This window comes from Drosophila willistoni (genome assembly GCF_018902025.1).
Source record: "Drosophila willistoni isolate 14030-0811.24 chromosome 2R unlocalized genomic scaffold, UCI_dwil_1.1 Seg167, whole genome shotgun sequence".
Classification (NCBI taxonomy): domain Eukaryota; kingdom Metazoa; phylum Arthropoda; class Insecta; order Diptera; family Drosophilidae; genus Drosophila; species Drosophila willistoni.
In genome coordinates this window covers 18,035,121-18,062,263 of record NW_025814050.1, presented here as the reverse complement: position 1 = coordinate 18,062,263, position 27,143 = coordinate 18,035,121, and the positions used below count along the sequence as shown (strand labels likewise).

General features: G+C 33.0%; 3 protein-coding genes across 3 annotated transcripts; all 3 read left to right on the top strand.

The window, feature by feature from the left end:
- The first annotated feature begins 1,525 nt into the window (after window positions 1–1,525).
- On the top strand, window positions 1,526–21,470 carry LOC6642629 (Krueppel homolog 1). The gene is made up of 4 exons (XM_023176048.2): window positions 1,526–1,851; window positions 17,193–17,980; window positions 18,575–20,013; window positions 20,997–21,470. Exons 2-4 carry the CDS (start codon window positions 17,210–17,212, stop codon window positions 21,343–21,345), a joined length of 2,559 nt encoding a protein of 852 aa, XP_023031816.1. The 5' UTR covers window positions 1,526–1,851; window positions 17,193–17,209; the 3' UTR covers window positions 21,346–21,470.
- Window positions 14,611–15,049, top strand: LOC111518659 (lysine-specific demethylase 7B). The gene has a single exon (XM_023176049.2). The coding sequence runs from the start codon at window positions 14,780–14,782 to the stop codon at window positions 15,047–15,049; it is 270 nt and encodes an 89-aa protein (XP_023031817.1). The 5' UTR covers window positions 14,611–14,779.
- A 4,106-nt stretch (window positions 21,471–25,576) lies between the features above and the next one.
- On the top strand, window positions 25,577–26,844 carry LOC26530018 (retinol dehydrogenase 12). Its single transcript, XM_015178496.3, has 4 exons — window positions 25,577–25,637; window positions 25,713–25,964; window positions 26,021–26,422; window positions 26,487–26,844. The coding sequence occupies exons 1-4, from the start codon at window positions 25,615–25,617 to the stop codon at window positions 26,704–26,706; spliced, it is 897 nt and encodes a 298-aa protein (XP_015033982.2). The 5' UTR covers window positions 25,577–25,614; the 3' UTR covers window positions 26,707–26,844.
- The last annotated feature ends 299 nt before the right edge of the window (window positions 26,845–27,143 follow it).

Genomic DNA, 27,143 nt, shown 5'->3' with positions numbered 1-27,143 from the left:
TTGAGCAAAAGCAGCAGCAGCAGCAGCAGCAATCGGCAGCAGCGAAAACAAAAAAAAAATTGCCGAAAAATACCAACAACAAATGCAAAAATAAATCGCCTACCTTTTTAGAAGTATCTGTGTGTGTGTGTGAGTGAGAGCAGCAGCTGCTGCAAATGCCGGCTCAAGCTCACACACACACACACACACACACTCACAAAGTCACGCACGCATACAACAAAGCTACTTTCATTCTGCCAAAGTCAAAGTCAACGCTAACGTCAAAGCTCTGCCACTGTCGCTGCCGCTGCCTCTGTCGGCGTTTGTTCTCGGTGTGTGTCCGCCATTGCTTCGCTTTGTGCTGCTTCTGCTCTGCTCGTATTTCTCAGCGAGCTGGCAACGCGTCAACAACACGTCTCTCTCTGTCTATTCTCTGTTTCAAGAGAATTTGATATAAAAGAAGAATTAACAAGAAATAATAAGAATAATTAAATAAATTCTATATAGTATTAGCCAAGCTTTCGATTTAAATAAACAAAAATACATTAACTGATCTCTTTTGCCTTACAAAAACAGAAACAAAAAACGAAAATAAAAAGTAACTACAATTTATAACTTAGTAAAAAGAACAAAAATAAAAAGTGCAATTTTTAAATCAAATTTTTTTAAGTTTTCGCAATTGTGTAAATGTGTGAGTGTGCGTGAAAATTAATAACTTAGAGACTGATATCAAGTGGAAAATAAACATACAAAAAATGTATAAAAAGCAAAAACCTGAATAAATTCTCTTCACAATATATTTAGGTAATACATTTTGCTTATATGCCATTAGCATATACTATATATAGATATATATATATGTATATATAACCTAGGTCAATATTGTTTATAGTGGCGTGTGAATGTGCACAGCAACAACAACAACAACAAAAACAACAATCATAGTTGCTCAGCAGATAATAAGTAACTTATACAAATACACACGCAAACAAAATAGACAAGAACCTCGTTCATACGGAAATTTCAAAGTAAATTATTTAAACTTGAAATATAAAGAGAAAAACAATAACAACAACAGCAACAACAACAAATACATCAAAAGCATTATTGTTGTTGTTATTCGTGTAGGCAAATCATTAGAGCCACAACACAAAAAATTGTCAGCGTAATCGTTACAAACCACAGCCGAGCCGAAAGCTAACCCGAACGAAGCTTCTATTCTCTCACACAATCACACTCACACTCAAGCAGCAACAGCAGCAGCAGTTGTTCGACTCACTCCCACAACGATCGAGACCCCATTCTGTCTGTGTGTGTGTGCGTTTGTGCTCTCTGTTCTAACGGACTCACGAGTGGATTGTATTATCATTAGACGACTTTTGGCGAGAACGAAATATACCGCAAATCGGGTGTATATTTTGTAATTGGTCAACGTCAAGTGCAGACGTATTGAGCGGACCCGCAAAAAATATATAATAATTACGCGATTACCTTTTTTTTAATACACACATACATACATATACGCTCGCGCGCTCGCTAAAAAGAAAAAAACGACAGTTCGACAGTTGACAAAAAGTTCTAAATTGTTTCATAAAAATTGTTCGTCTAGAAACACTTGCCGCTGGTCGATACGCGTGTGTGGACGAGAACGGTCTAACGGCTCGCACATTTCAAAATAAAAACCAGTAAAGAATAAAGAAACAAATCAACCCCCCACCAAACAATCCCCTCCCCCCACAATTTAGTGTTCAAGTGTTGTCATCTATCTGATGATTTTGGTGAAAACTTTATTTGCAACACATTCAGAGGATTAAAAAAACGTTCAACATTCAACTTTTTGTGGATTTTCTATAATTTTTCCAACATTTTATGGTGAGTTTGAATAGTTTTTTTAATATTTATACATTTTAAAAAAATTAAAATTGTTTTTAAATAATTTTATTTAAAAAATTTTATAATTTGTAACATTTTTCTAAAATTAAAAAACCAAATTTATTTTAAAAAGAAGATACTATAAAATACTAAAAACTTAACTAAAAATACGTATTTTCCATTCCATTTCGTAGTTTCGTATTTGTATAATTTCAATTATGTATATTTTATTTTTAAAATAATCTATGTTTAAAATACATGGATGAGTCACAAAGACTATACAGTCTTAAAAATTCTAGATTAAAGTCAAATGCTGCTATATTTGTTAATTCAAAAGAATATTCGGGAAATAATATATAAATATTAATGAATTTTTTTAGATTAAAGTCAAATATAGCACAGTTTTTGGATTCAATAGAATATTTGAGAAATAATATACACTAACTTTGATTTAGAACTTAAACATTCTCATTATTAGACAGAATTGGTTCATACAAGTTAGATTCCAACTATAACTAACAGTTTAGTATGTTGTTTTATTAGAAAAAACTTGAGTTATTGCTATAAAATTTATTGGTTATTGTTTTTCTATAGTTAAAAATACATATTCATATGTAAATATGCCACAAAATGCAAAAGTTTATTAAAAAAATGTCAAAAATTGTCTATAAAAACTTAAATACTTTGAAAGTTTTCCACAATATAACTCATACATACTTAAAAAATGCATAATATTCAATTATTCAATAAAAATACTGTAGATAACTTTCTTTTTCTTGATAGAATTTCTTTGATTTTCAATTGTCTTTATATATATTAATATTATTATGTATTCATTTTATATAACTGAAGACCATTTCCAAAACAATAATTCATCGATTTTAGCACTTGCTATCATTTTGCGTGGCCAACATGTCGTATACTTGATATCAATTTGATTCAATCAATTCGATGTCTTTGCTGTTAAACCTTGAAATTGAAATATTTGCACAAAGTATATGATAGGGGGAGGAAGAATTTCCCCACCTGTAATTGGCCTATTTACCTTGAAAGCAATCGATGTGTGGAAGTGGCGCCTTCTTAACATTTCTTCGAACTAGGGAACTCACTTAAACACCTGTTCGCACTTTTGTAATTCCTTGTGACTCACCCGAAGACTCTTGAGAATCACCCTTTTGACTCATCGTGACCATTCAAATTACATATAAACATTTAAAGAGTCAGATAGATATAACATACTTTATATGGATGGTTCTTGTGTTCTAGGTAATCAAAAATTTCGTTTTTCAAGATTAGATGTGTGTGAGTTTTGTTTTTTGTTTATAGGGGTTTCCTCGCTCAACTATGAATCATTTATATTTTATTATTGCAATCACAATGAGTCACATTAGAATGACATTAGAAAGTGAAATGGTAATCAAATCAGGATCCAGGCATAGACTTATAGACTTATAGTCTATCATGATACAATGGAATGCGACATAAATATTAAGGAAATCGAAAATGTCTAATGTCTCCACATATATTGATAACAAACATTGTGTATACAAAAATTCTTTCATTACTTTCAATGTTCCCTTTATCGTGGGTTGCTAAATTTGGTGCCTGAAGGTCAGTACCAGCGTCAACAGAAAAAGCTACCAACAAATCAAACACACACACAATAAATTGGGCTAATCTTTGGAAATTGATATTTCTTTCAAAAATATTTTTATAGGCACAGGAAATTGTTGTCGATGTGCGTTAAAGAAAGTAAAATGCAAAAAAAAATCGATTACAAAACAAAAGATTACACATATAAGTCCTGTTATCGCGAATATTTTTCGCCACAAAGTTCGATTTTGGCGTCATTTGTTGATTTTGTGTAGCTGCGTTCATTCACGTTCCACCTGTTGAACGATTTATCGTGGGTGTTGGTTCAATTCTTATCAATCAGCAGATACTTTTTTACACCCAAGAGACACAAAAAGCAGACAACAGAGACAGAGAGACTTGTTTGGCTTGCTTTTTATGAATGGGTGGCCCCCTGATTAAATATTCAATAACGGATATTAATTGAGGCGAAAAAAGAGCATGAATGATTTAAATGCTTGATAGCCAAATGTGGCGTGATAATAAATACAAAAAACGAAAAAAAACTCTCTTCCTATATATGTTTTTCATTGTTATCAATTATCATTCAAGGAAGTGACTTGACTTTCTTAATGAAAATACTTAAAAACATTATTGATTTGCCAAATTCCAGCTTTATTTTGAATTTTCTGTTTAAATCGCATGCATTGTTGCCCATTTTCACAGGGCAATGTTGTCCATTTTCACATAATAGCTTTGAAAAGGTGTTCTAGCCTACAAAAATCTAAAGTTTTTGCATTTTTTCATCACTTGATTATTAAAAAACTGTCAAACTTCATTTGTATTATCCAAAATTTGAATGTTTTCTTTTATTTTTAAAGGTATAGACTTTTTAAATCATTTTTCTTTACTATCTTTTGTCAATGTTTAAATACTTTTTGGCTTAAAACATAAGTTAAGTTATTTATTAATGATTTTAAAGACAGTTTTTAAAGAATATTATATGGATATTTATTTTATGTCTGGTTATTTATTTTATTGAAATTTAAAAGACAGTTTTTAAACAATATTTTATAGACATTTCATTAACTAACAATCTTGATCAAATTTAGCTTTATATTAGGCAAATAGAGTCTCTTTCTGCCCCCCCCCATCTCTTCTCTTTCTCTTTGTTCAATTCTAAACCCTAAACCATTTGGCTTACTGGTTTTAAATTACTACTACGCATAGCATTATTTATACTAGCCAATATTTATTTATAGAGCCCTCTCACAGTAACAGAGTCATTGGTTTCAAGTGTTTGGCTATTGGTTTGGTCATGTCGTAAAAGTAGAAAAACCGTACATACATTGGGACAATGATCAAATTTCATTGAGTATGTGGCATAAAAGTGAAACGAATGTGAACCGTAACAAAATGCCATTGATAGAAGAATAGATTGATAAGTTTTTGAAAGCTTTAATTAGAAATGGCTAATTCATAAGCCCATCGCTTATCAATGGGTAAAGAGTCACATGGCAAACTCGTGGGCGGTTGAGCCGAAATGAAATGAACGGAAAAGAGGTTTTTGGTGTCTTTTTGGCGATGACAACGTCGACGACGATGACGACCCTTTGCCTACCCCATTAAATTTCATATTGAAACGAACCAACAACACCACATCAAACCGGCAGCAGAAGCAGCCGCAACAGCGTCGTTGGCAGCAGCGAAGCAGAGATATAGGCAGAGGCAAATATCTGACGGGGGTATCTGTCAGATACATACACAAAGATACAAATTCTAACGCAGCAACAAAATAAAATTCATAAAAAGCCGGTTCGCAGACATGCGTAAAGCTTCTATTGTATATATGTATCGGTGTGTGTTTGTGTGTGTATTCTGCCAAAATAAAAATTTTTTGTGTATATCTTGAAACGCAACACCCCCCGTCAACCCCGCGCTCTTTGGCAAACCGCCCTCACCCTTCCACTACAACAATCTTTGGCAGATCCGCCATATTTAATTTTTGTTGTTGTTGTTTTGGCATTCTTTAAAGTTCGTTTTTTTTTTTGCCGTTTGTTTATCAGTTATAGCAATTCTCCCTCTCATGAAATAATGCTTATACTTAAATACAAAAAAAATATTCATGTTTGTATATATTATATACTTATATATAAAAGATTGTGTTGACCTTGGTTAACAAATTGTTTTTAAGCTATTTCTGTTGTATTTCCCCTCGCCAAATGATGTTGTTGTTGTTGTTCTTCTTTGTTCTAATTGCTGCGCTGATTCTGGCTAAACGAAATGACTCGATCTTCGGACATTCGATCGATGAATTTGAATTTGAATCATGATTTCGTGTTGTCGTAGTCACTATGGTGAAATATTATGTTGCTCTTTGATGTATTCTAAGTAAAATAATAATTAAAATGAATTACGCAGAATTCTAAAACTATATAAACACACACACACACGCACACACACTTGTACATATCAGCAAAATTATTTATGACAAGACAGAAACTTATGACATCAGTTTAGTGATTTTGAAATTATTAACTAAACAAATGAAATTCAAATAAGTAATGAATCAGGAAATAAATGTACAAAAATTTTAAGTTTTATAGAAATTACTTAAACTAACTAAATTTAAAGCTCAAGTTAAGGATGAATATATTTAAAGGCTTCTAAGAGCTTCATCTTTTGTGGAATACAACAAGCTTTCAAGCTTTATGGTTAAATTAAACAACTAGTTTCCTAGGTAATTAAAAAAGGGAACTAAAACAAGGAAGATGAGAATTAGTTGCTAAAAAATCATTTAAAAAGGGAACTAAAACAAGAAAAATTACAAATAGTTCTTAGAAAATTTCAAACTAATTCAAACTTTAAGGTTATTCTAAAACAAAGAACCAGTTCTTTACTATAAAAACAAGAAACTGGTTAGTTCTTAAACACACAACTACAAAAATCTTACGAGAAGTTAAATTTCTCTATAGTCGGATACAATAAAGTTCTACACATCTAATAACTCAATGATTAGTTATTGATTCAAGTTGATTTTAAGAACAATTAAAGAGAACAATAGCTAAATTAATAATAAATAGTTTTCTCACATTAATCTGAAACAAAGAACTAGTTCTTGAATGTTTATAAAGCTAGAATTTAATTTGGCAATGTATATTATTATGAAAAACAGATTAATCTTAAACTTTTACTGAAGGAACTTCTATGAAATTCAAATTTTTTAAATATAACCATCTCTGTATTTCCATATAGAGAAATACTAGTAATATTTAACGTTTATTTCAAAAGAAAGAACTAGTTCGCCTGTGCAAATAGAGCTAGAATTATTTTACCAAATTATCCTTAAACTTTTCTGTAGTTAAAGTTCACATTTTAACAAATTCCTTCAAATAAATTAATATATTTTCAAACAATTCAAATTTCAAATTCAATAATTTGAAAAAATCTCATAAAATCCGTCTAATAATGTAATTTTGTGATACCTTTTGAGATAATTCTACAAAAATTAGACTGCAAGTTAAAACTTATCATCGACTTACTCTAGTTCCATTAGGTTTCTAGTAGAAAAAACTAAATGTAATGCTTAAAGTAAGAAAAACTTAGGTAAAAATAAATTTTGTAGTACCATTATATGTTGGAAGAAATGTAATTGAGGGCTAAACACTTTAAGAACTGGTTCTTTAAGCTCTCTATACTAAAGTTAGACTTTAACAACATCAACTCAGTCTCTTTAGTAATCTGTATAGAGGCAAAATCGACCATATTGAAGCCATATAGGTAGGTACAATCTTTGCAACGTTTTTTTTTGTGTGGCACCCTTCAAACTCTTTGCAAAATCATGTGCAACACTCCATTCCACTCACTCTCTCTCTATCTCTCCCTTTCTCTCTGGTGTTGCAGCTGCAGCGCTGCGCATTTGAAGCTGCTTGGGTATTTGTGTGTCCTTCAACAAAACACAGGCACACACACTCACACAAAAAAACAACAAAAAGGAAAGAAAAATTAAAGCAACAAAACATCTGAGAGGGGAGAGAAAAAAAACACAAAAAATTTGCTCAAGTTCAAGGACAGGATTGCAGCAGAGCAGCAGTTTTTGACGCTGTCCGTTGGCTGTACACGAAATACGTATACGAAACGACTGCAATACTGCAAGCTCTCCCTCTCTCTCTCTCCCTCACTCTCTCTGTCACTCACTTTCTGTTTTGTTATGCGCATTTAATTTTCAATTTGAGTTCGAGCCAATTGTGTTCACTGTACCGAACATAAACTTCATTTGAAGGCCAATCGAATCACTACAAAAAGGAACAAAAAAAATTCAAGTTCAAGGTTTAGCTAGCCATCTCTTTCTAGCAATTAATTAACATTTCAAATAATTTTTTGTGGTTGCATATTGCAAATAATCTTATGCTGGGTCAGTAGAAGGAAATCGAAATGGTTTAGTATGTTTATATAACCATATTCTAATGATCGTTTGGAGAAGACTTCAAACAACCTGTCAAACAAGTTCTGCCCAATTTATGTATCCGCAAATTATCCATTTGTATATGTATGTATGTATACTTGTATCTGACAGATACATTTTGTATACATGAAACAAATATGCAAAATCTAAATAAATGTAGAAACTTAAAAATAGCTGCAAAAAGAAAAAAAAAACGAAGCTATAATTAAACTTTAAGTTTTGTATTTGAATGAAATAAACAGGCAAAGTTTATAGAATAATTTAGAAATACAATTTTTAGATTGTGAATAGTTTGAATAATTAAGTTATGAATGAATGCAATTAATCTGGAAAAATTAGGTAAAGTCTTGACATAAAGTAAAGTCTAGAATGGAATTGAAAAAGTATAATATAGAATCTATGTATATAAAACCTGAAGAAATTCCAAAAATTTTAAAGTGAAATTGAAAAAGAAATAAAAGAATAAAATACAATCTATATAAAATCTGAAGGATTTCGAAAAAGTTTCCTTAATTATATGAAATTGAAAACCTTGCATATTCCAGACTTAATCGCAGATGGCGGAAATAAAGTTCAAGTAACTAATTTCACACCCCTTTTTTTTTGAAAAACTTGTTGATGGGGGCTTAATCATAATGTTATTTACATTACCGGAAACTCCGGCCTCCCCAATTTCACATATCTTCATAAATTCAAACTTGTTTCCCAAAAAAAGGCTTTGGCAATCCCCTTGGAGAGACAAAAAGAGTACGCAAATAATTCACCAAAAATATTCAGTTCAAGCTCCCTTTCTCTATCTCTTTCACTCTTGAACAGTCAGCCATCAGTCATAAATGAGAATGATTATTTTTAAAAATTTGCAATAAACACAAGTAAAGCGAGTACTTATTTAATTTTGTTAAAGTAAATGCAACACTGTGTGTTCCTGCTCTTTCATTCAATCCCCCCGCACCATTCCTTTCCCCTCACCTCATTCTACACTGTGTAGGAACAAAGAAGAAAGAAAGAAATTTCGGCACGTATGCAACCAAGGGAAAAAACTTTCAAGTCAAGGCGACTAATTGGAGATACTCTATAAATAGTAGGCACAGTGGCGCCAACTGGCGTTGCGAACTGTTAGGAATGGTTATGTAGAACTGTACGATTATGAAATCTTATCAAAATTTGCTTTTTAAGCGTTATTAGTTGTTATATTTGATTAAATCACTCTATATACCCTTTCACCTCAGTGAATAAAGGGTATTAAACACTTGTGCATTGCTGTTCAACTCACTCCCTTGCTGGAATCGTATGTACATATAGTATTTGTTGTTTTTTTTTTTCTTTTTTTTGAGGTTTTCACAAAATTTTATATATTGACTGTGGTTGCTGTTGTTGTCGTCGTTGTCGATCTTTTACCCCCGCGCCGCATCTTTTCCCTTCTTTTCTCTGGAAAGAAATTTTCGGCCTCTTCGGAGTTTGTTTTGTGGATTTCTTTCAACGTTGAGCGAGCTTTTTTTTTGTATTTTCTTTTCTTTTGGTTTCTTTTCGTCTCTTTTGAGCATGAAGTTCGTTGAACCTTCTGTATATGAAATTGGAATGAGGTTGCCTCGGTACGCTTTATCGTTGTTTCTTCTGGCTGTTTATATAGCCTGGTGTTGCTGCTGCTGAGCGCAGTATTTTTTGCCAATTTATGCACAATTTATTTTTACTTAAATGCTTTTTGAAATAGGTTCACATATAATAAAAAAAAGAGAAAATAGATTGCAATTATTGTAGAAGGAAAAATAAGTATGCAATATAAAATTTTGCAAAAACTCACACCCACACAAAAACAGAGAAAGGCAAGTTCAAACTCACACACATACGCATGGATACACAATGGAGTCTATGAAAAATGCAGCGCTGCCTAGCAGTCAACTGCAACGTCAACGTCAACTGCGTTCTGCTTGCTGCTGCTGCTGTTGCTGCTACTGCGGCGCACTCACACTCACACTCTCAATGTCTCGGCTACCCTCGTGCATATTGCGCTCGTTTTGTCGTTGTTCGTTTTGTATCTTGAACTTGAACTACACGTGGAGGGCGTGCAAGCATTTTCAACTTGCCCACAAAATAACAATTTGTATGGCTCGGCCATAAGGAGGACGTGCCAGAGTTTTCGACATCGCAGCCAAGCAATGCGCGTGCTGTGTCTGACTCGCTCTCCCTCTTACTCACTCTCTCGTTTGTTCTGACTTTGTGTTTGCTCTCACCCTCTCTTTAGCTCGCTATATACATATGTATGTATCTCTGTCTAACTTTTACATAGTATGTGCAATGAGTAAGCAAAGCACAGCAAAGCACATGATGATGATGATAATCATGTTGCTGTTGTTGTTGTTGCAGGCCAAATTGTGGGCGTCTGTTGAGTGAGGTGGAAGTCGATGGGTGGGGCGGGGCAGGCAGGAGCTTGTGTTTTTTAAGTGTCAAACGAAAGGGAAGGTATTGGCCGCCATTTTGCAAAAGTGAAAACCCTTTAAAATATTCTTAAAATTAAACACAGCGAAAATTAACGTCATTTAAAGCAAATTACGCCACATTTATTTGTGTATATGTGGGAGGGGGAGGGGATCGTGTATTTGACGTATTTGTCATGTCATGCTGTTATTGTCATTATTTCAATTTGCACACGCGCTCATAGTTTCTACCCCACTACACAACCGCAATCCCTGTCCTCTCCCTCTTCACCTCTCCCGCCTTCATCCCCTCCGCAGAACAGTTCGCTACCCTTATGTATGTGTGTATTTACTCGCCAAGTTCTTACAGTTCTCGTCTAACGTCTCGTTCGGCTGGCTTTTGCCTGAGATGACCTAGGCCAACCGCTTGAAAAATACACACACACATACATATACATTTTTTTATACATACATTTTTTTGTGTTCCGTTCTAACCACGCAAAATGTGCGTGCCTGCGTCTACGTCAACGCTGACGTCGACGTCAACGTTTACGCATACGTTTTAGACTTCGTGTCTAGACCTTCGCAATATAAATACATATATATACATGTATGTACAAATGTATATGTATATGGTTTTATATACATTCATTTATTTACCTTGTCATTACCTAAGAAACTTCGTAGTCTTGATTATTTCGAATTTTCATGAAAACTCAGCAAATATTAAATAACCCAACTAAAGGTAAATTTAGGGAATGATGTTTTAGAACTAAGACTTGCCAAAAAAGTTTTTATTTATATATAGTAAACTAACTTATTAATAAAATTTCATCAACTATTATAAATTAATCAGTATAAACATTAAAAAACTTGTCTTTCTTCATTAAATAATTAATTAGATCGAAACTTTTAACATTACGTATTACGTAAAGACATTTTTGACTATTAGTTCATGTGACTCTTCTCCTAAAGGACTTTATCTAACTTCTCACAAATTTTACCTTTAAACAACTTTGAATCTAAAATGATTCTAAAGAAACTTTTACTTTAGAAAAAATACTTCGCATTGAACTAACTAACTAGTTAACTAACGGTTTACTAACAACTTAATAAAGACACTAATCACATGATGAGCTCAGCATTAAATATTTTAAGAATCATTGCTACAATAAACAATTTCTGTTATAAATGAGAATTTTATGAGATTTTATTGAAACCAATTTGCTATTTTCCACCCATAGTCCAAATATGGCCCAGCCTTCTGACTTTGTACTAACTTATCTACATATGTATGTATATTGTATTTGTGAAAGTCATTGAATGAAAAAAAAAAAAAAAAACAAATAAAAAGTAATCGCAATAGTGAATTTCCCACTTAATACTAACCGTGTTGTGCCTAACAAATCAAATAATTGATATCTTATCACAACTAACGTCAGCATTTTTATTCTGTTTTGTGTTTCTTAAAGATAGTTTTGGCATTCAGTCAAAAGAACACTTCCCCAACCTGTACACACACACACACACCCACACACTTAAACACACCTATTTTAAATTTCATTGAGTAGTTTTCCTTACCCCTTTGCCTTGTTGGTTTAGCATTCCGTTTAATCTATCTTATCGCATGATTTTTGGTTGTTCGTTGACTTTTTTTCCCCATCGCTTCGTGTTTCAGCTTCGTTCGTTGTAATGGATACGCGACGCAGACAAAATAACCAGAAATAAATACATAAACAAAAAAGCTTACAATTTGCTTATATTTAAATGTTCATTGACCCTACACAGAAGAAGAAGAAAAAAAATAAAAGCAAACCATATCTAGGTGTTTGCTGTTCATGAAGAGAGGTACACAAGCTCGTCTATACACACACACACACACACACATAAATTTACATAGGTTCTTAAGTGTTAGGGCTCAGCGTGATTTTTAAGGCACATAATAAATTGCTTGAAATACAAACATATCTATTGTAGTTTTAGTATTTCATCTGGACAAATGCAATTAAGGAAACGAAAAGAGACAACAAAATTTAAATATTTCTTTTATTTTTAAGGACAGAGTTAGAGTTAGTTATAGAGTTGGCTAAATCCACTTGCGGATCCTGATGTACATTTTAATTTTACACCCACTCAAGCTATGGAAAAATTGGACTTGGATAAGAGATTGGCTAGTTCTTTATAGATTAATGGAAAACTATTAAATTTGTAGAATAAAAAACATTTTTGAAGGATTTGGCACTGAAATTATGAAAGGTTTTTGAGAATTTAAATAAAAAACTGTACTGATTTAATAAATTTGAAGTATTTAACACATATTACGTTATATTTAAGCTAAATTACACAATTTTTTGAAAAGTTATGTTTCAGAATTTAAGCCAAATTTGGAAAGTTTCATCACTACTGCCATAGTTAGGGCCAAATTAGTAGCTGAAAGTCACAAAACACAAATTTGTTGCTAATATCAAGATCTTTTTTTAATCATTGCCTTGTTAATTAATATGTACATATGTACATATGTATCAAGAATAGAGCGTTTGAAAAAAAAAATAATTTAAAAAATTTAGGATATTTCTTTGAGGTCAAAATAATATTAAAATTAATGCCAAATAATCAAGAAGAGAACAGATTTTTAAAGATTTGTAATACTATGTACTGAAATACTGAATACTCTAACTTTCTGATACGAAATATTTTTAGATATGAAGAATTTCGAGTCAGAATATTTTATTTGACGAATTTCGAGTCAGAATATTTAAGAAAATTGGGCTCAAATCAATTAGATAGATGGTTATTTAGTTTAGAAGGTGGAATACCTTAAAGGAATACCTTAAGCTTAAAGAACAGTTTCTTCTTTGTAAAATGTTAACGAACTATTCTTAAATTAAGCCTAACCATTCTTAACTTCTCTTAACTATCTAATAAGAGAAGGACAAAAAATGCTAAATTTCACAATTGGTATGACACCTAATTGGGAAAATTCTTAAATTTTCATAAGAACTCACACTGAATAGAAGCTCTTTGAAAGATTTTTCATTAACAGTAGCTAAAAGTTCATTGAATTTTTGGTGTAACTTTACTGATCTAGCCGAACCGAGATCAAATATCTCTTCCTCTCTCTCTCTCTCTTTCTCTTGGTAAGAGACCAGTTTTTCCATTCTTATTGGATGCGCTCCATTTCAGAGCTATCCCAACAATATAACGGTATATCTCTCGACTCGGTCAATATATGAAATGTGTGTGTGAGTGGGGGAAGTGCTTTTACCGCTCGTTGGGTCTATCCCTCTCTATCATTGTCGGTCTGGTCTGTCTTTCTCTCTCTCTCTCTCTCTCTCTCTCTTTTTGACGATCATTGACCGAGCCAACTCATGGGCATGAGTTTCTTCCCCCCTCCTAACCTCATAATAGATGAATAGTTTTCTGTGTGTGTGTGTGTGTGTGTGTGTCTCTTTACCTCAACAAGCCAAAAAAAAAAACTTTTTTATTTTTATTTATTTTTTTGTTGTAATTTTTTTTTTTGGAGAATGAAAGAGAAGAGATAGAGACACAAAAACACACACACACACACACATGAAATAGTTTTTTGTGTCGAATGTTAATGAACTTTTGCGCTAGTTTAACGTACTGAAAGAAACTGAAAAAGTTTTTTGAACTTGCCTTTAACAATCAACAAAAAATGAAAAAAAAACCCGACAAAATAAATGAAAATAAATTAAAGCATTTGTATATGATTTTGAAGCAATACAGATGAACCATATGGGTGGAAATTATTGTCTAATCAGTTGAAATATTCTTGGTATTGAGGCCCATCAAAAGAATATTGTGTTAGGCCCACATAAACTGAAATTTAAAAAAAATATTGATATTAATTTTATCATTTTAGATAACTGTTGAAATTCAAGCTAAAATTGTTCCAATTATTAAAGATAGTTAGCAGATCGTGCTATATTTAAATATATAGCCAGACCTACTAGTCATGCTGACCTAATCAGGAATAAACTAAAAGTTTATGGATGATAAGAAATTTTGATTTATTTCATAAAATGAATCATCAAATGAATCTAGCCAAAAAAAAAAAAGAAGAAATTATCTTATCAGATTTGGAGGGGGAGGTGAAATGAAGTTTGGGAAAGAGAGAGAGAAACTCACTCACTCCAAATTAAACTCACTCATTAAGGAAAAACCACTCAAACATATTTCCCTTTTTTCCCCCGCAAGTTTTCCAAGCAACGTTGCGAGAGAGGGGAAATTTTTGAGATCAATTGGTGGTTGTTTTTTTTTTTTTTTTGTTATTTTGATTTTGGTTTCCTTTATTTTTTCGTCAACTCACCCACCAGTCTCCGGTGCACTATCAAAGCAACAACATCGAATAGCGGCAATGTGAACCCCCCCGAAAAAAAAGAGGAAAATTTGACCCCGGAAGAACATTTTTATAGGTGTTGTGTGTGTGTGTGTGTGCGTGCGTGTGTATATAAAAATGACCGATTTCTCAATGAACGATATCTTGAGATCGTTCAGAAAAATGCGTATGAATAAAAATACAGGTCAAGGCGGTCATCATTACCACCACAATCATCATAATCATCACCAGCATCATCATCATCATCATCATCATAATCAGCATACATCAATCTATGTTTCAAATTATGCTGCACAACAAACAAAAGATTTAAAAAAAGTCATCAAAATTATAAAAAAAAGTTTGCTTAAGGAGAAAATAACCAGCCAAATGAAAATTCTTGTTTAAATGAACAGCAAACAAAATGAAAATTCTTGTTTAAATAAACAGCAAACAACTGAAAAATCAACAACGTCAACATAAACAAAAAAACTATTTTATAAAATTTTAAACTACAATATGTAATACTTAATAATAAAATAATAATTAACTATATTAAGACTGCCGCTACAAAATAAAAAACAAAAAAAAAAATCAAAGGACTGAAACAATAATAAACAAAAAACCTCAACTGAAAATTCAAATACATATAGTCTGATTTTTACAAAGTCGTCCCTGCTCAAAATCTTTCCTTGTGCAGTAGAAGGCAATTTTTTGGATAAAATTTTACAAAGAAAAACAAACCAAGATCTCTCAATCCAATTAAAATTATAATCAAACGAAAACAATGACTGAAAGTAAAAATGATACCAAAACTTGGAGTACCAAGCAAACTTGGTTAAAAGATGTTCTCTCCAAATCGGGAACCGAATTAGTGGATATAACCAAAACCAAAGTCACAGCGAAAAATGTTGCCAAGAAAACGACAACGGCAACAACCACAAATGGTAAAGGTAAAAGAAAACTTTTCTAAATACAATTGCAAGCGGTGTTTTTCTTTGGTGGTGACCCCAACCAAATGTGGACGCCATTTTGTTTTGGTATACGCAATTTTTCGTATGATGGGGCGGGGTAATGTGGGGATGTTTCATTCATATTAATAACAATAAACAAGAACAAGAAAAAGAGAGAGAGAGAAATGCCGGTTGGGAAAAGCTTTGGAGTATTTTCAAACAAAAATATTTGGGAAATTTTCTTCTCTCCCTCACACTCTCTCTCAACTTTTTTTGGGCCGGCAATAACAGAAAGTGCGTAATAGTATTAGCCATGGGTTGGTGGTGGTTCCCACACCACAAAAAGAGTTTTCCACTCTCTTTGGGAGGGCTTTTCCCAACCACCCAAAATAAGGTGGACTTTTGTATGTTGTGTTGCTTAGATTTTTCAAAAGAAAAACTCGTAATGCAGGTTGTTCAGGTTTCCAATATTCTTTAGCTTAACTTTTGTTTCCGTTGGGGTGGCAAAAACGTTAACCCCTATCCAACAGATAGTTATGCTTCGATAGTTACATATGATGTTATCAAAAGGGGTACTAAATCAAATTTAGAAACATTCAAATGGAATATATTAGGAATTGAAACTTAGATTTATGTCATTTCATCATAAATTATATTAGATACTTATGAAAAGGCGACTAAAATAATTAGTCCGTTTTAGTCATTAAAAAGTCTTTAAAAAACATAAACAAAGAATATATTTATTTTTAGGCCAATATATTTATGTCATTCAAAAGTCTTAACAAAGGGTAGAACTTCTTAAATTTAACAGAAATATATATATTTATTTTTAGGCCAAAATAGTTATTTGTAAATTTGTTTATTTTGTTCTTTACAAGTCTGTTCATTAGATATTATATTTTAAGAAGTATATTAATTAAGGTATTAAAAGAAAGTTAAGTTATTAATTGACATTTGGTCGTAATAAATACATTTATAACGTGGAAAACATTTATTTTTTATTTTAGTCTTTAACACTTGCTAAATTTGATATTATTTAATTAATGTGCCATGTTTTATATTTATATTTTTTAATCATTTTCCAAGTCTGGATAGATTTTAATTTTATGGTAAACAAAAAAAAAAAAAATAAAAGCTTTATTAATCTGATATTTTTGATGTTTTTTTAAAAATATTTTTCACATAATATGCTATTTCAATTAAAGAAGAACTCGTAATACCTTAGTTCTAGAGATTATAAATAGTTTTTTGTTGAATTTATTTGGACAAGACGTCATAATTTTACACACTGCTAAAGAAATATCAATGTTCTTTCTGTTATTGTTACATTATATAATATATATATATAATACTTTATATACATTAAGTATTTACAGAAACAGTTTTTGGTTTTTGGCCACTTGAATTAAGGTTTCGGCATTGTTTTAAACCACATTGGGACACTTTCTGTAACCCTCAGTAACTCATAACTAAATAGGAACTGACATTTATATCTAAGTACCTTTCTACTCAATTTAACTGTAATAACCACAACATCCAGTAGTTTACTGTCAAAACGATTTAAAATTCCTAATCGAAAATGTCTTTATCTATTGCAGATTCATCGACAACCAATATGGTTTATTATCCTGCTAATCAATTGCTCATAAAAACAGAGCAACCAAGTCAAACGCAATTCTGTCTGCAAGTGCCGCCGCCATTGACGGTAACACAAAGTATTGGAGTGCCCCCCAGCGGACAGCAGGAGCACTATGAGCTATTGCAGACGCCGCAACAGCGGCAAATGCAGTTGCAACAGCAACAGCAACAACAGCAGCAGCAGCAACAACTTCACCACCAGCAACAACAGCATCTAGCTGGCTATCAGTTGGCCCAGCATGAGAGTATTACAACAACAACAGCGACGCAAAGGATCAAACAGGAGCATAATATATCCTATGGGCAATTGCGTTTACCATCATTACCAGCAGCAACATCGGCAACAGCAGCAACTGTTGCATCCCCAGCAGCAACAACAACACCAACACCTACAACAACGGGAGCCAAAGTGGTGGCCACACGCAAACCCAATCCCAATAAGCCACAATTCAAATGCGAACAATGTGGCATGACATTTGGCAGCAAATCGGCGCACACTTCCCATACAAAATCGCATGCCAAGAACGCCGAAATGTCACGAGATGCCAATGGCGGAGGAGTTGGAGGTAGCATGAATCTATCATCATCGACGAACTCCGCATCGCCGCCAATTGAACTGAATGAGGCAGGTCTGCCATTGGGCATACCAAAGAGTCCCATTATTAAGCCATTGGCCAATGTGGCAGCCGGTTCTGATCCCTATCAGTGCAGTGTGTGTCTAAAGACTTTTGCGGTTCCCGCTAGACTGGTAAGTTTATTAATGAATCCAAATGGAAAGACTGTTAGACAATCAAGACAGAAAATCCGTTGGAATATAGATTTAGTGTCAATCAATCAATATTTCCCAGCAACATTTATCTAAACGGATCCTTAAAGTATAACAGATTGTAGAGAAGCCAAGTATAAAACTTTCTACATTTTAAATTTTGCAGTACTTGGGTATCGTAGGTATCTAGAGAAGTAGAAATAGTAAACTTTTGCTCCATAAAGTATGCAAGAGTTATACAAATAAAACATGATATAACTTTTCTGGCTTCATTAATTGTCTATGTATAAAATTTGCAAAGATAACCCAAAGGGAATTCGCAAAAGCTTTTTAATAGTTTAAAAATATAGAATTCTTCGACCGTCTATTGCATATTTTAGGTAGCAAATTACCTTATTTCACTTCTATAGATCTGTTACCATCAAGAACTTTCGAATAGAACTTGCAGAGAGTTTTAATTGTCTTGTTTTTCTGAAGTTTTTTCCGACAAATAAAGAAAAAAATAAATCTTTTTTCGACAACAACCAACATAAATGTCTGTAAAAGTTAACTAATGTCTTCTTCTTTCAATTGCAGATCCGTCACTATCGCACCCATACGGGTGAACGTCCCTTCGAATGTGAATTCTGTCATAAATTGTTCAGCGTTAAGGAGAATCTGCAAGTCCATCGTCGCATCCATACCAAGGAGCGACCCTATAAATGTGATGTCTGTGGACGTGCTTTCGAGCATTCCGGGAAATTGCATCGCCATATGCGTATACATACGGGTGAACGACCACACAAGTGTTCCGTGTGCGAAAAGACTTTTATTCAATCCGGCCAATTGGTGATCCATATGCGAACCCACACCGGCGAGAAGCCCTACAAATGCCCCGAGCAGGGCTGCGGCAAAGGATTTACCTGCTCGAAACAATTGAAGGTACACTCTCGCACCCATACGGGTGAGAAGCCGTATCATTGTGACATTTGTTTCCGTGATTTTGGCTACAATCATGTCTTGAAATTGCATCGTGTCCAGCATTATGGCGCCAAGTGCTACAAATGCACCATTTGCGATGAGACATTCAAGAATAAAAAGGAAATGGAAGCCCACATCAAGGGACATGCCAATGAGATACCCGACGATGAGGCAGAAGCGGCAGCTGCATCGGCCAATGGAGGTGGGGCGAGCGGATCATCTGGTTCGGTGTCGGGCTCATCGCAAGCCATCACCAGCACATCGGATAGTAGTAACAATTCACCACCCAGTTCACCACCGGCGATGGTGGCCAAGAAGCCGCGTCAACCACGTCAGCCCAGAGGAGCCAAAGCAGCAGCCATTGCCGCTGCCGCCGCCGCTGCTGCCGCCAATATTGGTGGTCCTCTATCGCCCAGCTCGGCAAGCTCAACGTATTCGCCTCTGAGCAGCAGTCAGGCTTCGCCACCGCCCTCGACAATTTCTTCCTATCAGCCTCCACAATTGGATACCGATGCTCATAGTCGGGATAGCGGTGTATCGAGTGCCCAACCACCACATAGCAACTATGCGGATGACGATTTACCCACAGATCTGAGCATGCAACAGCAGCAGCAACAACAGCACCAACAACACCAAATGTCCTCTCCTCCGCCGCCGCAAATGGTCTACTATCAGGAACCATCCTCTGCATCTGCAACCATTAATCCTGCTCTCCTCGAGGCCGCCAGTATAGCTCGTTATCACACTGAAGAAGCTGAAGATGAGGATGATAAAATCGATGATGTTCATGTGGCCGCCTTGCAAATGATGCAATTATGCCGTGGTGGACATGCAGCCATTAGTCCACCTTCACCTCCCATGCAACAACAATTGGTGGCGCCTCAGCAACATCAACCACAGCAACATCAACAACAGCAACCAACTTTGCATGTCAGTGAACTGGCCGCCAACTATGATGATACCCATGAGGCCAACGAATTGATTGAGCACTTCAAAAGAGGAGATCTGGCCCGTCATGGACTACACAAGGGTTATGCCCCAGTGCCGAAATATGAGTAAGTAAAACATAACTTGGAAATCAAATCAGCTAGAAAAAGTTTATAGATCACCATATTAGGGAACGAATACATCTAGGTTGTTATAAATATTCCACCTGTTTGATAGATTTTTAGTTACGAATAATATAATTATAGATAGATTTCACAAAAATTGAATTTTTTAGTTCCCTAAAGTATGCTATCAATTATAGATCAATATATGGCCATAAAATCAATCAAATATAAGTCATTATCGCGAAATTTTTCATTAGTATTAGAATCAAGATTTCGTTAGTCATTAAATAAATTGACAAAATTATAACCATTTTGTTATTTATTTAGTTCCCTAAACTATGCTATGTTTTAAGCATTTCAATTACCATCAATATTTTAGCATTTAGTGAGGTAAATTATCATTATTTAGTTCCCAAAAGTATGCTATCAAGCATTAAAGAGATTTTTGAAATTCAAGAACGGGGGAGAAGTAAATTATAACTAAGATCGTCCAGGCCTATCCTAATATAGACCATATGACTTCTTTTTAATTATACACTTTATACCAAATTAATCAAATTATATTTGATTTGTAGTTTAAAGGTTACAAATGATTTGTTTTATCCCAGAACATTTGAATTTGTATTAGAATCACGATTTAGTTAAGCATAAAATAAATTGACAATATTTTAACCATTTTGTTGTTTATTTAGTTCCTTAAAGTATGCTATGAATAATAAAATATGAATATGAATAATAAAACATGTTCGTTAACAGAGATTATAGACTTCAGGTTTCTAATAGTTGTCGGTTTCATCTGAGATTTCCTTTAGTTTATGAAATTTTCTGCATTTCTATTGAAGAATGACTTTCAAACAGCTTGAAATTTTGCATTAAGTTTTTAATGTTATAGTTCTCCATATAAAGAAAAGACAAAATTTTCTTCAGTTTCGTTTCGTTTTTCTCAAAAATATATTAACCATTTCTTGTTCTTTCTTTCATTACAGATCTGCCTTGCCGAATCAAGATATTGTACGTCGTGTGGAGGCCGCCATAGGTCTACGATCGAGCACTGAGTCACCTGAGCGTAGTTCCTCACCGGAAAGTGATTCCCTGATGATGGCCGATCGCAATGTGATGACTTTGCCTTTGCGTAAACGTAAGCACTACATGAACAAGGGCGAGGACATGGATCACGGGGACACCATCAATGCCAGCCAGGGCAAAGTGACTGAAGTCTCTGCCACGGCAACAGGCGGCGGAGCAGCAACAGTTGGCGGGGCGAGCGACAACACGGATTCAACATCGAAAGTGATGCGTTTGAGTTCAGTTATACAATTTGCCAAGGCCTCGTAATATGTTTGAAGATGGAATTGATTGAGGATCGATCAGGATTGTGGATTGATTGATCAATCAGCTAAAAGACTGTTCAACAAATTCTAACTGAAAAATAATTTTACTCTTTTTTTTAGTTTTTTCTTTCTTTTTATGGTTTTGTGTGAGAGAATGAAAATTTTTATTGCATTTCTCCTCAATGAGAAAAAAAATATATCTATATATGTAAAAAATAAAATGCCAAAAGTATTATAACAACAACAAAAAAGGAAAGAAGATAAAAAATTAATAATCAAGAAATTTGTTTTTTAAATAATAACATAATTATTATTATTATTATTATTGTAATGTCGCCTCCTATTATGTTTAGAACTAAAAAAAAAAAATTTTGTTAACTCTTTGATTTTAATTTGGCAAATATTGGTTGTTTCTATTTGTTTGTCTGTTTTTTTTATCCTTTATCACAATCAATTTGGCATTAACAAAAGAATGTAGAATGAAAATGAGAAGAAGTAAACACCATAAACAATAATAAGCTACATACAATACATACATACATAATTATATATACATACATATATACAACTACAACTACATACATACATAAATAATAATAAAACCATTAAATATTTATGCAAAATTAAGGCCATATTGGCATTTAACATTTAACAAATAAGTCAACAAACAAAACATAAAAAAAATCAACAAAACCTAAAAAACAAACACAATAAAAGCAAAAAAAATACAACAACAACAAAAAGAAAAATTACATATTTATTAATGCAATATAAACTATGCTCGTTGCCTCCCCCCCTCTCCATTTACCCCCTCCTTCTCCATCATCTTCCTAAATCCATAAACTTTGAATCATCTGTAACTTAAAAACTAGCTAAAAAAAAAACACAAACAATTTGATATGCATTTTATATTTGATATACAAAAAGAAAAACAAAGCATTGGATTGCCCAAAAAAAAAAATTAAAAACAAAAGATTTCCACTTCGAAAACAACATATATAAATTAATATAGTATATGTTATATATCTAGCTATATATTTGGAGAATATTGAACTGATCAAGCAAAATGAGCAAGCAAAACATAATTAAGTTTAAACATTAAACATTAATCGCAACATTAACAACAAAAACAACAACAACAACAGAAACTTAAATTTTAAGTCGCATCTGCGCCATAAAAAAAATAATGAAGAAAATAATAAACTTTTTGTAAAAGCGCTAAGTCGAAATTAAATATATATATACATACTATAGTAATAAATTGTAGCATCAAATATTGCAAGTAAAATGAAAGGTTAAAATCTAAAAATAATAATAATAAAAAAAACCAATCACAAAAGAATTAAAAACTAATAAGAAAAGCAACGCAAAAGAAATTAATTCAATATGAAAGCAAAATGCGTAACAATAAACGAAATATGTATAAAAGAAAATAATATCCAAACGAATATAGTTTTATTTGGTTGAAGATTGGGGAATTTATGAAAAAATATTAAAATTTCATTTCAGTTGAAGGCTTTTTAGCTCTCGTTGTTAATCCAGAAGAATATGAATATGATCATTTACGAAGTCTTTTCTTATTCTCCTTTTAATTTAAAGATTCATAAATGACCACAGATTCGAATCGCAAATGTCTTCTATGTTTAATGTCTTTTGTCTAAAACTTTCGACTCCTTTTAAAGTAATATTTTAAAAAATACACTGCGATAGTTTTACATTTCATACATTTACATTTGGTTTATTGGATTTTCAGCAAGAGTCATTTAATTAAAAATAAGAATAAATGGCTAGATTACGACTTGTGTTAAAGTCAAACCTTGCATATTAGACGGCTTAAGGTCAATCTTTAAAAATAGGCTTATTTTAAGAGCAACTAAAAAAGCCGTGCAGGTAGTCTGTATGGTTATTTCATGAACCACCATGTTCTAAGTATTATCAGCAGATTTAGCTGGAGAACTTCAGAATTCCAATGGCCATACCATTTCGTTAACGCTAAAGTTGGAAATTACAACTAAATGAAGCAAAAAATGTAGAAAACGAAATCAACAATACCTTTAGGCGCTAAGAAAGTCAAAAAATAATTTGATAATCCACCAGAGAGCTTAAATGTGTCCACAATGTAATTTCTATTTCAACAAATTTCCAAAAGCAACTAATGTAATCGAAAGTTGGTTCCAAATTCTAAACACTTGTATAAAAGTTTAGACGTTGGAATCAATTGCTGATTACAACACTTTCTTACAAGTTATAGCCAAATGTCTGGGTGGATTATAAAGCATATTCATTGCTTACCTTCGATTCGCTACATTTCATTTCAATTTAATAACTTTTATGGGAAAATCAATAGAATAAATCAATAATTATATTGATAATAACCTAACACAAGTGGTGGAAGGTCTAGTAAAACAATTATTTGCTATCTACAATATATGAGTTTATGAAGGCGCCATGGTAAAGATTTTGGTTAAGCCGAAGTTTGTATACACTAAAGAAATCTTTTTTTAACAGTCAAAACAAAAGAGTTATAAATAAAAATTCCAGAGATTTTTTAATACCGATTTTTCACTCTTTAAAGTAAAAGGCAATAAGACTTCCAATCCCTTGACAATTAATAGTTATTTTAAAGATACTGTAAAAACCATTTAGAATTTATAGTCTTAAACTAAAGGATATAGTCAACCAATAGCCATTTTTCAGAACTATTTCAAAGTTTTGATTCTACAAAAGCAACATGATTTCGTTGAAAGATACTAGTGAAATTTAAAAAAACCTTTTTTAAGAAATACCAAATCAAATACCAAGATTTCTTACAGAAAAAAGAAAAGTTACCATCTTGAATATATAGTCTGTTGATCTATGTATATTATTATCTAATACATAGCTGATAAAAGGCAATAACATAATGCCAAACACAAACGATTTAAAAATAACTCTTGTTTAAAAAACTAAATTTCATCATGTTGATTAGAAATCGAACATACTCTTGTTTATAGAAACTTCTAGTTCTTCGATTAAACCAATCAAATGACAGTGATGTTGGCCAGTTTGGCGTTTGAATGACTTTTAAGTTTTTAATTATTAACTAACTTGAGATATTTTATTTAAAACTGAAAGTGACCCGTTACATTCTCTTGGCGGATTAAGTATGTGGGATTCGTCATACAAATATGTTTATTATTGGCATCAAACATTTCCCACAATAGAAATAGTAGAATAGTTGATATCAGCATGACCAGACAAATTTTTTCTAATAGCCAAGTAAAGTCTATGGGCGTAGAAAGGGGGACTTAACTCAACTCAATCAGATTTCAAGTAGAGATATAAATAATCATTTGAACACTAATCAGGGACAGATCTAGAAACAAAATTTCGGAGCGGTTTCAATAGAAAAATGCATACTAAAACAGAATTAATAAAAGCTTTTTGGGTTGGGGATAGTAGAATAAGTCAAAATAATGAAAAAACTGTTAAAACTAGTCAGGTATTCCACTTTGGTAAGGAGTCTAAAGTTTACTATTTCGGTAAAGAGCGGAAAGATTCCTGGTTCCGTCCCTGTTACTAATTGAAAACGTTCGACTCAAGACTCAATATCCAAAGAAAGTTATATATAAATTAATTTACTTTTATATAAATTTGGGTTTTTATGTAATATTTTAAAAATCAACCCATAATGCTCTATCGTCTATGTGTTATCAATATTTTGGAGATTTTTAAAGCTCTAACCAGGAAAAGCCAAATATTTCAAATTTTTTGAAACATCCTGTCAAAAATGTCTTTTCTGCATTCTTTCTTGTAGAAATCTGATATCAAATGTGGCATTTTTGCTTTCAATTTTGTTTCTCTAAATTTTTCTATGGTCTCTATTTGATATTCTGGATCTTTTTTGTCACTGAAACGGAACTTTTAGTTGGTATCACTAGAATGATATGTCTATACTAAGCAACAGAATAAAATGTTTTTTTTTTCAATAGTCTTAAGATTATTATCATTATCTATCACAAAGAATTCTCTAAAATACGAGTCGAGTTATGCATGTCACTAAATTATGATTAATTGTTAGACGTCTATCAACTTTTATATCCCATCACCTCATACTTCAACTAGTTTAAGCCCTCTGGCCCACGTCCATGTCTAGTATTTAATTGATACGACCAAAACATTACAAGTGCGTCGTAGTTTCGTATAAAAGCTAAAGCCAACAGTGAGTTCTGACTCAGTTAATATAGAAACTTGAGAGTGAGCAGAGCAACTGAAATACAAAAACTAACTAAAAATGGAATTATTCGATTTCACCAAGTAAATAATGAAAATGCGAATTCATATTTAAAACGTTAACTAATTAAAAATGTATTAAACCTTTATTCTATATAGAGAAGGAAAGTTTACCAAAGAGACCAATGAAACTGGTAAAGTTGTGATTGTGACTGGAGCAAATACTGGGATAGGAAAGGAGACGGTAAGGGAATTGGCCCGACGAGGAGCCACCGTTTGTATGGCCTGTCGGGATATGAAAAAATGTGAGGAGGCGCGCCAAGAAATCGTCGATGAAACCAAAAATAATAATATTTTCACCAAATCATTGGATTTGAGTTCTCTGGATTCCATACGTCAATTTGTCAAAGAGTAAGTAGAATATAAATTCACCACAATGCAATGTCATGTCAGAATGTCCTTTACAGTTTCAAGGCCGAACAATCGAAACTTCATATTCTAATCAATAATGCCGGCATCATGCGAGGTCCTCGCAAGTTGACCCAAGAAGGCTTTGAAATGCAAATTGGTGTGAATCATATGGGACACTTTTTGCTGACCAACTTGCTGTTAGATACCCTTAAAGCCTCTGCTCCCAGTCGCATTGTCAATGTGTCCAGTTCTGTGCATTATTTGGGCAAAATAAATACCAAAGATTTGAATAGCGAGAAGTGCTATTCCGAGGGTGGCGCCTATAACCAAAGCAAATTGGCCAATGTCCTCTTTACCAGGGAGTTGGCAAAGCGTCTGGAGGGTACAGGAGTGACTGTAAATGCCTTGCATCCTGGCGCTGTCAAAACCGAGCTGGGTAGGAATTGGACTGCTGGCAAGTGAGTAACAAAACAAAAGACAAATTAATCGAGATTACTAAATATATGTTTTTCAATTATTTAGGAACTTTGTTCTACCGCTTATATCGCCATTGATGAAGACAGCCGCAAGTGGAGCTCAGACAACTCTCTATGCAGCCTTAGATCCCGATTTGGAGAAGATTTCTGGTCTTTATTTCAGCGATTGTAGACCAAAAGAAATGGCAAAGGCCGCCAAAGATGAGAAAACTGCTGAATGGTTGTGGGCCGAAAGTGAGAAATGGACAGGCCTTGCCCAGAGTTAGATTCAAAAAGATTAATTAACTATAAGCTGATGCATTTAAGATTTGTTTTATTTATTTTTGTACTTTTATTGTGTGTAAAATGAACGAAATTAAATTGTTTCATATAAAGTCAATTTTGTATTTGATTAACAACATAAAGCATTTTAGTTGATTACTTTTTGATTAAGTTGGGGGTCTTCTATAGCTTAGGGACTTTCTTTTTTCTAGCAGTTGTCAGATTTCTCCACGCGAAAATATATCGATATATATATGTATGTATCTGAACAATATTAAAATCAATCAGTATATTTTTAGCTTTCATCAAGATTGAATAGATATACCATAGTATATACATTTGTATGTACATATCAAGTAAATTAGCTCATATTGATTTTATAGTTCCCTAATGTATGCTATAAATAACATTTGTCAACAGCCATTTTGTTCCCGCAAAGTTC